This window comes from Penaeus chinensis, chromosome 31 (genome assembly GCF_019202785.1).
Source record: "Penaeus chinensis breed Huanghai No. 1 chromosome 31, ASM1920278v2, whole genome shotgun sequence".
NCBI classification, from domain to species: Eukaryota; Metazoa; Arthropoda; class Malacostraca; order Decapoda; family Penaeidae; genus Penaeus; species Penaeus chinensis.
In genome coordinates, this window is record NC_061849.1 from 2,852,625 (window position 1) to 2,865,124 (window position 12,500).

The window sequence follows — 12,500 nt, forward strand, 5'->3', positions numbered from 1 at the left end:
TAAAGAGTTTAAAGAGTTAAAGAGTTAAAGAGTTAAAGAGTTAAAGAGTTTAAAGAGTTAAAGAGTTAAAGAGTTAAAGAGTTAAAGAGTTAAAGAGTTTAAAGAGTTAAAGAGTTAAAGAGTTAAAGAGTTTAAAGAGTTAAAGAGTTAAAGAGTTAAAGAGTTAAAGAGTTTAAAGAGTTAAAGAGTTTAAAGAGTTAAAGAGTTTAAAGAGTTAAAGAGTTAAAGAGTTTAAAGAGTTAAAGAGTTTAAAGAGTTAAAGAGTTAAAGAGTTAAAGAGTTTAAAGAGTTAAAGAGTTAAAGAGTTAAAGAGTTAAAGAGTTAAAGAGTTAAAGAGTTAAAGAGTTAAAGAGTTAAAGAGTTAAAGAGTTAAAGAGTTTAAAGAGTTAAAGAGTTAAAGAGTTAAAGAGTTAAAGAGTTAAAGAGTTAAAGAGTTAAAGAGTTAAAGAGTTTAAAGAGTTAAAGAGTTTAAAGAGTTAAAGAGTTAAAGAGTTAAAGAGTTAAAGAGTTAAAGAGTTAAAGAGTTTAAAGAGTTAAAGAGTTAAAGAGTTAAAGAGTTAAAGAGTTAAAGAGTTAAAGAGTTAAAGAGTTAAAGAGTTTAAAGAGTTAAAGAGTTAAAGAGTTAAAGAGTTAAAGAGTTTAAAGAGTTAAAGAGTTTAAAGAGTTAAAGAGTTAAAGAGTTTAAAGAGTTAAAGAGTTAAAGAGTTAAAGAGTTAAAGAGTTAAAGAGTTAAAGAGTTAAAGAGTTAAAGAGTTTAAAGAGTTAAAGAGTTTAAAGAGTTAAAGAGTTTAAAGAGTTAAAGAGTTTAAAGAGTTAAAGAGTTAAAGAGTTAAAGAGTTAAAGAGTTAAAGAGTTAAAGAGTTAAAGAGTTAAAGAGTAAGAGAATAAGAGAATAAGAGAATAAGAAGAGTCAGAGAGTCAGAGAGTCAGAGAGTCAGAGAGTCAGAGAGTCAGAGAGTCAGAGAGAGAGAAGAGAGAGAGAAGAGAGAGTTGGGAGTGAGAGAGAGTTGGGGATGAGAGAGAGAGTTGGGAGAGAGAGAGTTGATGAGAGAGAGAGGGAGAGGGAGAGGGAGAGGGAGAGGGAGAGGGAGAGGAATAAGAGGAAGAATGAGAGCATATTAACCCCTTCCTGACGGATCACGCCGTGAGGCGTCAAAACAAACTGCTTGATCTATGGCGTGCAGCTGTATGCCACGGCTGTGTGCCAAAGTGCTACAAGCTGTTGCCTTGGCTTTCTTGTACCAAACTCCCACTCTCAAAGTCGGCACGTTGCCATTGATCTCCAGAGGATAGACTTTTTTTTTCTTCACCCGTCATCAAGGGGTTAAAAGAAGGAAATGTTGTCAGGAAAAATAGAAAGGGAATTGCAGTATGTTACCAGATGAGGGCAGAGAATCAATGAAAGGAAAGGGAGGGGGGGAAAGTTTGAAGATCATATTAGTAATTTTGCTTTTAAATGTTCCCTCCTAATGAAACAAATAATGAAAGTAATATATTTTATATTTTATGTTTGTTTTGATTAAACCTCTTACATATTTATTTCCCCAGAAACATGAGAAAGAACAGGAAAAGAAACTTGACAGCTGCACTGTGGCAGAGAAGAATTTACAGAAGGACATCAATGGTAGACATGGTATAGAACTTAAACACTTCCAGTCCCAGTACAAGAAGCAGTACAAGGAGAATATAGAAAAATGGAAGAAAGAACTTTCACAAGATCCAAACACTCCCAAAAAACAGAGAGAAGCACAGCTTCAGTATGTATTAATTTTTGCAATTGGCCATTTGTTCAAAGGATGTAAACAAGAACTAGAATTATTCACTGTTTGTTGCTTCTTGCTATATCCTGCATGGTACATGTGAATAATTTGTCAGAAAAAATCCAGAGAGAAGACATTTCTGAAGTAATTTATATAAAGAAAGCAGAAGTATTTTTTTTTAAATGTGTTAGCTTTGCAATCCCTTATGTCACCTCCAAACTCATGCAGTATGTTTTTAGATTTACTTAGTTTTATTATTGAAGTCATTAATTTGAGTAAAAGTCTGAGTATTTTCAGACCAGAAATGCAAAACATGCTTCACATGTCTTTGAAATGTCTGACACAGTAACTAGTTAATAACTTGAAGAGAACCTTGATTCCAGTGACAAGCACACCAAGAGAGAGAGAAACAACAAGAACAACAAAGAAAACATTCACTAACATATTCCAAAAAGGATGAATCTACAGGCACATGCACCCCACTATCAAACACAAGCATACCCATTTGTTTGCACTGCACTCAAAATATATGGTTGACATTGTTATAGAATCATTTTGCTCTGACTTTTATTATACAGAGATTTTTACATGATACCAAGATAGATAACCCTTTAGATCTGGATGCATCACAACCATCATGTGGCCCAAAATATTAGCATTAGGCTTATGTGAGCGAACACACTATCAGGAGTGCAGCCTACATAGCCATTTTCCAATGTTCATATTTGTCATTTGAGTTGTTTTATCCAGATGATAATAGACTGTTTTCCTTGTGCAGACTCCATATTATCTCTCTAGGTAGTCTATAACTTGGTGCAGTAGTAATAACACTAAGTTATATATTGTCATTTTTCAAAATATTCAATTATCTGTAATACAACCTGTGCCTGTCAATCATGGTGGCCAGGCATAGGATGCTGAGTATGGAAATAACATCTATAGAGCTGGCATTCTTCCAGTCATGGATCATGGACATTGCATTCCACATTTGTTTATCAATGAAATAATATAAATGCCCTTCTTAAATGCCAAATGAGTCTAATCACCCTCAAAGAGCTTTGTGCACTTGTGACAAGTCTTTCCCGTCACCCTGGCCTTCAGCTCATGACTTCAAGTTTGTGTCACTCCAGCCCCACAGCCAAATTTTCCCATGACTGCATGTTCACGTCACCTGCCAATCAAGCCAAATTTTTTCATGGGTTGATGGTCACTTCATCTGGATCATATGGGTTATTACGTTTGCTAGTGTCTTACCGTGTGAAAACCAGAATTGTTTTAAAGATTATTGACTGCAATGCACACTCAAAAAAAAAAAAAAAAAAAAAAAAAACCAGTAGTAATAATAAAAAAAATAAAAAAAACTCCCTTTTTCCAACTTTTCATTTGTAACATTGTCTTATTACAGGAGCCAGAAAGAATACCTTAAGGCTTCAGAACGTCAGGAAGAGCAGAAGTTGGTGCAACAGCAAGGTGAATATTTGCAGCTGGAGACTCGCAAGTTCCGTCGACGTGGTCTCTTGGCTTATTATGCCAAGGAACAAACACTTCTCAAGGAGGAACTCACAAAGAGAGAGCAGCAGCTCGAAGCAGCGCATTCCATGCTTCTAAGGCATCATCAATTAACACAGGATTTGGAGTACCGACAACAGAGAGCCATTCATGCTTTGAAGGAGGAGCAGGTAAGAAAATAGGGTAAAATGATTGGATGTTTGAGTCAGTGATCACTCGTTCACAGGAATGATTGTATGTGTGCATGCATCCATGTATATATTTATATATTAGCATGTGTGGAAGAGTATGATATAAATGGGTATGGTACAGTGTAAGGGACTATTAAAGACTGTAAAGGATTATGAGTTAGGTAAGGAGAAAGAAACAGAGTGGAAGTATAAAAAGAAAAACTTTGAGAATTTGGAGGAGAGGAAATGACCTTGAGGTCGAGAGCTAGACCAAGATTCTGAGAGGGGAATGGTATAAAAGATAGTTGAAGGTATTCTGCTGGAGTACAGATAACAAGTATTCCCATTCTGTTGTTTATGTACTATCTATTGCCATACTTTTTTTCTCTCTCTCAACTAACAAGTTCTTAGAAAATATCTTTCACTTAGGCTTGAACTAAGGTTCTGTGCTCCTTGCTATTCAGGACAGTGTTAAACAAATATTGTTATGCTGTTATTGCCATGCGAATTTGTTATTCATTATTAATACTCCTTTTACAGATGAATAAACAACACCAGACAGAATTGAGTAGTCAACATGAGTATATGAAGAGAGTGGAGAGAGAGCTGAGAAAAAAGCATGCTCTACAACAAAAACAACAACCTAAGAGCTTAAAAGTAAGATTTTTTTACGTTTTGTATTATTTATATATTTTAACAAAAACCATGGATTTTTTGATGGTTTCATATTAATATACTCTTTAGATTCACCTTTGATATTGATACTGATATTGCTTTAAGGAAGTTCTTAACATTGACGTTATTAAGAAATGTTGTTTTGACATATTTGTTTCTTTAGTTTTTTAGTTTCAAGTTATTTAGAATGTAAGATTTCTCTTCACAGGAACGTAGAAGAAAAATTATCATATGCATTAGAATAAATTTAGAGAAGTATAACAGTCATGTGTACTTTTATATACCTTTTTAGAGATGTGCATATTTGAGTTTTCTTTCTTTCGTTCTCCTTCTGTTCTTGATTTTCGCATTTAATTTCCATTAATTTTTTGATTTGTGAAGTTAGTCACAAATGGGATGGCCAGTATTTTTATTTACAGAAAATGAAGAACTACTTTTGTTTTTTATTATGTTTTTAACTGTAAATCTTTCTTGCAGCAAAAAGAGATAGAAATACGTCGGCAGTTCAGGGACACTATCAATATACAGCGACAACAGTATAAGGAGTATAAAGCACAGATCTTATCTAAGACACCTAAAGATGAACAACGGGCTATTATCAAGAGATTAAAAGATGATCAGCGAAGAAAACTAGCCATGCTTGCTGACCAATATGAACAATCCATTGCTGAAATGCTTCAGAGACAGTCTCTTAGGCTGGATGAGAGTCAGGTGTGTAATATTTGGCATTGGATCAATATGAATGATGAATTATCACGCAATTTTGCAAAGGCAGAGGAGAAAGTGTACATTTTGATGGCATATATTTAGGGAAAAAGATTTGGCACACATGTGTGCCTAGAATCCCAGTGTTATCGTTGGTTAATCTTGTACAAAACTTGTACTAATAATGTGAGTTGAAAGATGTTTGAAGTTCGATTTTATAATTTTTAAAAAATTATTATTATTATTATTTATTTTTTATCCAACTTAGTAAAGTTACTCCATATGAGTAGAAGTTTGCTGTATTCATTGATTGTCCTGAGAATGTAACTGGAGAGTTTTGTTGAGCATATTCAGTAGAATTGGGTGATTCCGGACACAGATTTTTATATTTTGATCTTGTCTGAAAGCACAAGGGAAGTGCTACATGTACAGTTATGTTATATTTGAGGATCTAATAAGGAATTTCCATATACAGAGGTATTTGTTATCTCTATTTTTTAAGGAAAAAAAAGAAATGATGTCCAGGGTCACTTTGTGAATTAGGAGACTTTGGGCAGAGCTTTGTATTTAGAAGGTAACTTGAGACACTAAGAAACAGACAAAAGGGTAAAGAAAAAAAAAAAAAATTCAATGGGTGATATTAGGTGAAAATATTTGGGGGGGAAATGAGAATTTGATGGATTACGAAGACTTGATCTTTTTTTGTAAAGTAGGATTATGGAAGTAAAGGAATATTTTTAATGACAGGAGATTATGAATAATTAAAGAGAACAAAACCAGTACAGATTTGTTTGTGTGTGTGATTATAACTCATTATTCAGTAGGATATACAATCTGTAGGGTAGCATTTTTTATTTCATGGCTTATTAAAGAGACTGGAATGTATTATCCATGTGGATATATGTGCCAGATGTATCACCTAGTAAGAACAGAGATTTTGATTGCTTTGTATGATCATATATCCAAAGTTCCCTCAAGACCAGAAGTTATTTTGAATTGTCATTATTCTTGTTTAATGAAAAAAAAAGGAAATTAAAGATAATTTATTAGCTGTTTAACCCTTTTGAGTTTCAAAAAAAGCTCATATTATATGTATTTTGTATAGGAACTTGTAAATATTCCCCCCGTTTTTTTTTTCTTCTTTCTTTCCATTGGTGTTCATTTTTAATTTTGATTCTGTATTTTGGATTTGTGATCAATACTTCTATTTCTTAGACTTTAGAGATGAACTATACACTTTGGTGCCTATACTATAGTCTGACTGTGTTAGTGAAGGGAAAATATGAATGCAATTTGGTTCTAGCTTTCCCTAATTGTTTGTGAATTACTTTTTGTTTTTTTCTTTTTTGGCATTTTTTGGATTGCTATTTAAAACACCACATTGTAATAATTGTTTTTAAATCTTCAGGTAATAGAGCAGCAGCAGTTATCAGAGAAGTTGGATAGAGAATTAGAAATGCTCACCGAATACCAGACACGCAACCGTCAACACGCAGAGGCCCAACGTGACCGTGAAAAGCGGGAGCTGGATGAGAGAGTTGCTCTAAGAAGAACATTGTTGCAGCAAAAGGTCAGAAAGCTGCTGGTTGAGCTCTGTTAACCAATACCTAGCTAACCTTCAACATTTTGTACTATAAAAATACCAAGTTGCCTCTTTTTGTAAAAGTTATCTTTAACCCCTTAACGATGGATCACATCTATAGACGTCAAAACAAACTGCTCAAAATGTGGCGTGCAGCGGTGATTCGGCTTGATGTACCGAACTCACGCGCTCAAAGTTGCCGTGTTGCCATTGATTACCAGAGCGTAGAGTTTTTTTTTAGTTTTCTACACCCGTCACCAAGGGGTTAACATTCGCTAATGTGATAATTACAGGAATTTGTTTTTAATTCACTTTCCTCATAACAGATGAGTGAAGAAATCGCAAGGTTCCAGCGTGAGAAACAGGAAAGGATACGTCTTATGCAAGAAAAACAAGCACGAGAATTAGAGGAATTTGATAATGAGTCAGTAAGGCTAGGATTTAGGTAAGGGTCTTTTGGAGTTCTTTACATTTAGTGGTTTGAAATATTATTGTATGCAGTCATACCATGTTCTGATAACTTCGGTTGATTTAGTTTGGCATGAATTTTTTTTTGAGTTCTCATATTTGACAGCTAATATTCTTTTTTTTTTTTACTTTCTCAGTCCCCTGCAGATGGTTGAGTCTTCAAGTGAGCGATGGCCAGAAGAATTTAATGTGTCAACATCCATGCTTTCCTTATCCCTCCAACCAAACCATTGAATAACTGGTTGATTCCTAGCTAGCTGTAGGAAATGTAAACATTTGACAACCCTGTTCTCTCTAGGCTATATTGTTTTCCATGTATGAATATAAATTTGAGCTCTTTGTAATATGTAATTAGCCTTATTTATGAAATACTAATGTCACCTCCATATTTATTTGTTGTATATCCAGATAATGGTTAGGATTTCCAAAGTCTGGTCCATGTATGGCCGGAATTTTTCCGTAGATGCCTGGGCCCCCAAGGTGCTCTCGTGGCCACAATGCCAGTGTGCTTTAGATTCCCCTCCCCTGTTAAGAAAGGTTAGATTGGCATTTCTATGATGAGCAAAAATGGTTCAGTTTATATGAACTTCCATCTCATTAGTTGAAATGGCTGTTGCTTGCAAGATATATAAAAAGATCAGATTTCATTACTTTGTTGAATATGTTAGTATGCAAAGAAATGTTTATTGATTTCATGAGAACTAGACTGTTAACAGGGCCAGCTCTTTCTGGTTTAGTGTATATACTGTATATGAGGAGACCAGTAAATGTGAGCTTTAGAAAGTGTTACATATGAGGAAAGCTTTCTTTAAGCAAAAGAAATCTATCTTCACAAAACACTGTCTCAATCTTGTATTAACTGTATGTTATGGATATGTAGGTCTTTTCATGACAGGACTTCTGATTCTTCTGGTGAGCTTACAGGCCAAAAATTCCTTTTTAAGTCATTAAATGAAACACAGGATCTAAAAAAGAATTTCTGTCATTCAGTCCTGTAAGCATTAATCTGCTTATTACTTTTTCTTTTTACTATTACATATATTAATCACAGTCATGATAGAACGTGATGAAACAAGGTCATTTATAGTACTCTACTCTCCATATGCTGGCCAAACCCCAATAATCATTCTCTTTGGCACTGGAAGGTAAGCAAAGTCTGATGGTCTCGGTTGAAATAGAGAAGCCCTCTTTGCTCAATATATCATGTAACAAGATCAGTGACTTTGAGCCAACAATTTTGACCCTTTTTTTTTCTTTTCTTTTTTTTTTCCTTTTTTTTTTATCATTTTTAGATTTGTGAATTGTTGTACTCCAAAATTTTCTTGCATTAAAATCAAGTATCTTGGGCTCATAAATCGGTGATCCTGCATCATGAAAATAACCCTCTAGCTTTGTGTTAATTTGTTGTCATCACTCTTTTTGTGGCATGGTCAGCCATTATGAGCTTTCGAGGAACTGCAGAAAAATGCTCATATTATATGTATTTTGTATAGGAACTTGTAAAGTGGGGGAACATGCATCTTTTTAAATGATCCTCTTCAAGGAGTTCCTCTGTACTAGCTTGGTTCTGATGACTCAGACAAGCAAAGCATGTTAAACAGTTTCCAGGAAGTGTTTCCCTAGTCAGATGAAGGTGTTGTCCTCATCAGCAAGAAACTGTGCTTATTTTCCATAGGAAACTTCATACTTGAAACTTCTCTTTTTTCATGAGCTTATCTTTTCCAGTTATAAGGGGGCAAAAATAGTGTCATTGGCAACTTCATCTTGTTTCCTTTCCATATTGGGCCCTTGTACAAAATTTGAAAATGTATTTTAGGCTCATAGTTGCTGACATTTTCACAAATAGGTTGAATCACTAGCAGTTCTGATGATGCTCGTTCCTCACACCTGTAGCATGTGGACCATAGTAATATTTGTGTCAGCGGCCAAAAGGAAAAAGATATCTGATAAGATTTTTTAAGTGTGGCTTAGCACAAAATTGATGAAAGCAAGCCACGAGTCAGAATGATCTGTAAGAGACTTCAACTTTTGTGTAAGAATTAATGCTCTAGCTGTGTTACATGGAAGTCCTGTTGGTCAATATTCGTCCTGTTTGAATGAAAAAAAGACAGTCACTTCCCCTCCTACTCTCTTTTATGTAATCTACAAGTTTGTATTAAACTTTTGTTCAGTGGTTTCGACTTAAGATACGGACACCATGGAGATTGCTAGATATTGTGAGGTTTCCATCACAAAGGGGAGGTGATGTCATTCAAGTATGCTAAGCCACTTGCTTCCCTGAGAAGGCTCTGCTTACAATGCTTTCACACCCTTGTGTGAATACTACAAGGGGCAGTATATGTGATGAACCAGCCTGTGCTGGGAAAATGAGCATGGAAGCTTTCATTTCTTTTCTTTTCTTTTAAGACTCCATTTCTGAAGTTAGTTAACAGTTGGAACCAAACCTTTTACTTCATGTGTTGACATGAAATGGCACTGATCACAAAGATGAAACTTTTCTTGTAGACATTTGGTAATTTGCACATGAATGTCACAAAGAAAACAATATCCTTGACAATTCGACCCAGTAGCAGCATTGGTTCACCAGTCGTGAGTCATGGTTGGCTTCGTGCTGACATTCTCAGCCATTAGATAGGCCTAGGCAAGTTGTTTGTATGTTGCATCATTCCAACCTTTTAATGTGTGAATGGTTTGTATAATTTTTATCTTTTTTTTATTAGTATTGTTCATCATTATTTTTTTATTAGCCTTTAACTCTCTAGGTAATGTACCATTGTTTTGATGCTCAAGTTTATAAAGTCTAAAGAGTATTCAAATGCTTCCAGTAACAGGAACATGCACTAAGCTTTCAGTGACATTTAGAACATAGTTGTTGGAAGCAAACTCTCTTTTATGATAAGACAAAAAATGATCACTTCCTACAGCAGGGCATGTTGGTTGTTTTGTCCAAAAACCTCCTTTATGTAATAAATGCAGGTTTTTGTTCATCAACTGTTATTAAATCTCAAAGTAGATTCAGCACTTACATTAAATTGCATGCTTGAATTTCAAACAAGAGAGAGCAGTATTAAATCTCAAACTTGGATTGTTAGTTAGTCAGTGTGTGTGGATTATGCAGGTGAACACATGTGAGTATGTTTGAGACGGGTATCCAGTCCCTACAGAATCATAAATTACCATGTCTATTTCCCCCCCTATTCTAACGTAGATGAAAGCTGACCAAAATTTCAAAAAGTGGCAAAACTCCAGTGTAACACTTCTTTTAGACATGTATTATGATCCCAAAGAGAGCAAACATGCCGGGACGATCCAGGGTCATGGAGTAGGTGTACTAGAGCCTCACATGCGTGCAGTTTGTCTAGTTCCCATCTTGCTCGTTCTTACCTTGACATAATTGTTTCAATTATCTGTCTTGAATCTTTATTGCTTGTACATTGTAAAATATTGTACACAGTATTTTATTTACTCGTGATATTACCTATATCTTCAATCTGCTGCTGTATTGATTATAGTGATCAAAGTATTTCTTTTGAGCTGCATCTCTAACATTGGTTTTTAGTTGTCTAATGTTTCATATTGCTATATGAATTTGTTTTCTTTGTTTTGGTTTGTGACGTGACATATGTGTATCAATGTGTTTTATATAGTTGCTTATATTGTCTTGCCTTTTTCTTTAGTCTCCATTTTTATTATAGATATTAGTGATGATTTGTGATATTGAATTTCTGCAATGGCCAATTTCAGACTGAGTTTCATTCGTTTTTAAGGTTCACAGAAAATACAGTTTCACAGAAGTGGAGACTAAGGCTTACTGTTGATGTTCTCGTCACAAAAAACAAATTATTTGTAACTTCTGTTGCCCCAACTCTACATGACCGACTCACTGCATTCATGTGTTCCATTTTACATTGTAGTTATGGATGTAGCTTCACAAGGACTTGAGTGGAAGTTACCCCACCTCCATCCTTTTTTCTTTCCCCCACTTGGATGCCGCATTCCACATGTTGTTTCCTATCCTTTGTAGAAGCTTCAAGTAAAATAAATGAATGTAGTAATTGTTTCCCATTAAAAAGAACTTCTTTTCCATTTTTCCTTTTTTTTTTCTCTTTTTACTTTTTTCCCCCCACTAAAATGTGTATATAAGAAATACCATGTATGTTGTTATTAACTTATTACAATCACTAAGAATACCAAACATCCCACATCAGATATAGTGTATCATTAAATCCATATTATACTTAGTTATTGAACTATTAAAGTTACAGTAGTATTTCACTTAAGATGTTTATGAAGCTACCTACTCTTTCTGGTCAGTGGAATAAAATATGAGGTATGCTGAAAATAGTAAAGTCTGATAGAAAGTAATTACTGTCTACACCAACAACCACTTCTCATAAGCAGGTAATGACTATAGGAACATTCATATTTAAAAGCTATCAGTTTACCTCACACTCATAGCTGAATCCTGTCATGTTCTGCAGTGTTTAATCTTTAACGTATTGTTTTATCGTGTATTTCTTTGCTAAATATTTCATTAAAAAAAAAAAAGGAAATGTTTTGAGATTTTCATATTATCTTCATTTAGGTCTTCTCTTTTTGTCTTCTTTATTTACCCTCTTTTTTTTTTTTATCATATTTGCCTGAATGTAATTTCTTTCGGTGTAGCTAAATATCTTGGTTTGTAACTTATGATAACCATTTCTCACATGCCCTTACTTGCCATGATGTACATACCCTGTCAACTCCAATAGCACCTATCTCCTATTTGTTTGAATTGCCTGTATTTACCATATCTTTAAATCTATCCATCAGAATTATATATATAAAATGCTTTATATATACTTTCTTGCATACCAAAAGAAAACTCCTCTGCTCCCACCTTTCCCCGTTTGATTTTTTTTTTGTTATTTTTTTCTTTCTTTCTTTCTTTCTTTTTTTAACCATGTGAACTCTGCTGTAGTTCTTACCCCCCTTTCCTACCTCTCCTCCCCATTCTTATTCAAAGTTCACATCTTTACCATGTTGTAGATTCATCCTTCATGTTCCTTAACCTTTTACAATTTCATGATCTAAGGAAATAAAAAGAAAGTCATAAGTATTAGCGGCGTTACAAACATGTGGGATGATCCTGGCATATCAAGATTGCATTTACAGCCACCATGATGGATATATGGCATTCGACTGTATACTTCTACATGGACACTTCATTTCAGCATACAAAGGATTAAGAGGAAAATCTTGTAATTGTAAGAAGTGCAATCCTGTCACCATTCATGACCTTGGGTCCATCCCCAAGCATCCTCAGAAATGGGATGGTCGTGCAAAGTTTACAGTCGGATAACTCCTCACATTCATACTTGTGAATTCCACTATAATTCAGATAAGTGAGGATGCATTTTTGTATGGGTCTCTGTGTTTGTAATGTTAAAAATTCTGTGTCTGTATATATTATAAGAAAATACATGATGCTTCCAAAAAATTTTATTTTTATTTTTCTCCTGTTTTTTTTTTTTCTAATATGATAGATTATGTAAAATATAAAATTGGCCAAATGAGGAATATAGTAGAAAAATGGGAAGACATGATTTTTTTTGGCTTTAAGGTACTTTTTGTTAAGAGTCCGCTGTTGTG

The 12,500-nt window shown here is 34.4% G+C and overlaps 1 protein-coding gene across 1 annotated transcript in view; it reads left to right on the top strand.

The window, feature by feature from the left end:
• The window catches only part of LOC125041737 (serine/threonine-protein kinase TAO3-like), a 41,512-nt gene extending 29,375 nt beyond the window's left edge, over positions 1 to 12,137 (top strand). The window contains exons 10-16 of the mRNA XM_047636989.1: positions 1,521 to 1,757; positions 3,166 to 3,439; positions 3,980 to 4,096; positions 4,592 to 4,825; positions 6,228 to 6,389; positions 6,728 to 6,846; positions 7,007 to 12,137. Coding sequence (XP_047492945.1) covers positions 1,521 to 1,757; positions 3,166 to 3,439; positions 3,980 to 4,096; positions 4,592 to 4,825; positions 6,228 to 6,389; positions 6,728 to 6,846; positions 7,007 to 7,103 — 1,240 coding nt within the window. The 3' untranslated portion in view covers positions 7,104 to 12,137. The remainder of the gene's footprint in view (positions 1 to 1,520; positions 1,758 to 3,165; positions 3,440 to 3,979; positions 4,097 to 4,591; positions 4,826 to 6,227; positions 6,390 to 6,727; positions 6,847 to 7,006) is intronic.
• Positions 12,138 to 12,500: the final 363 nt, after the last annotated feature.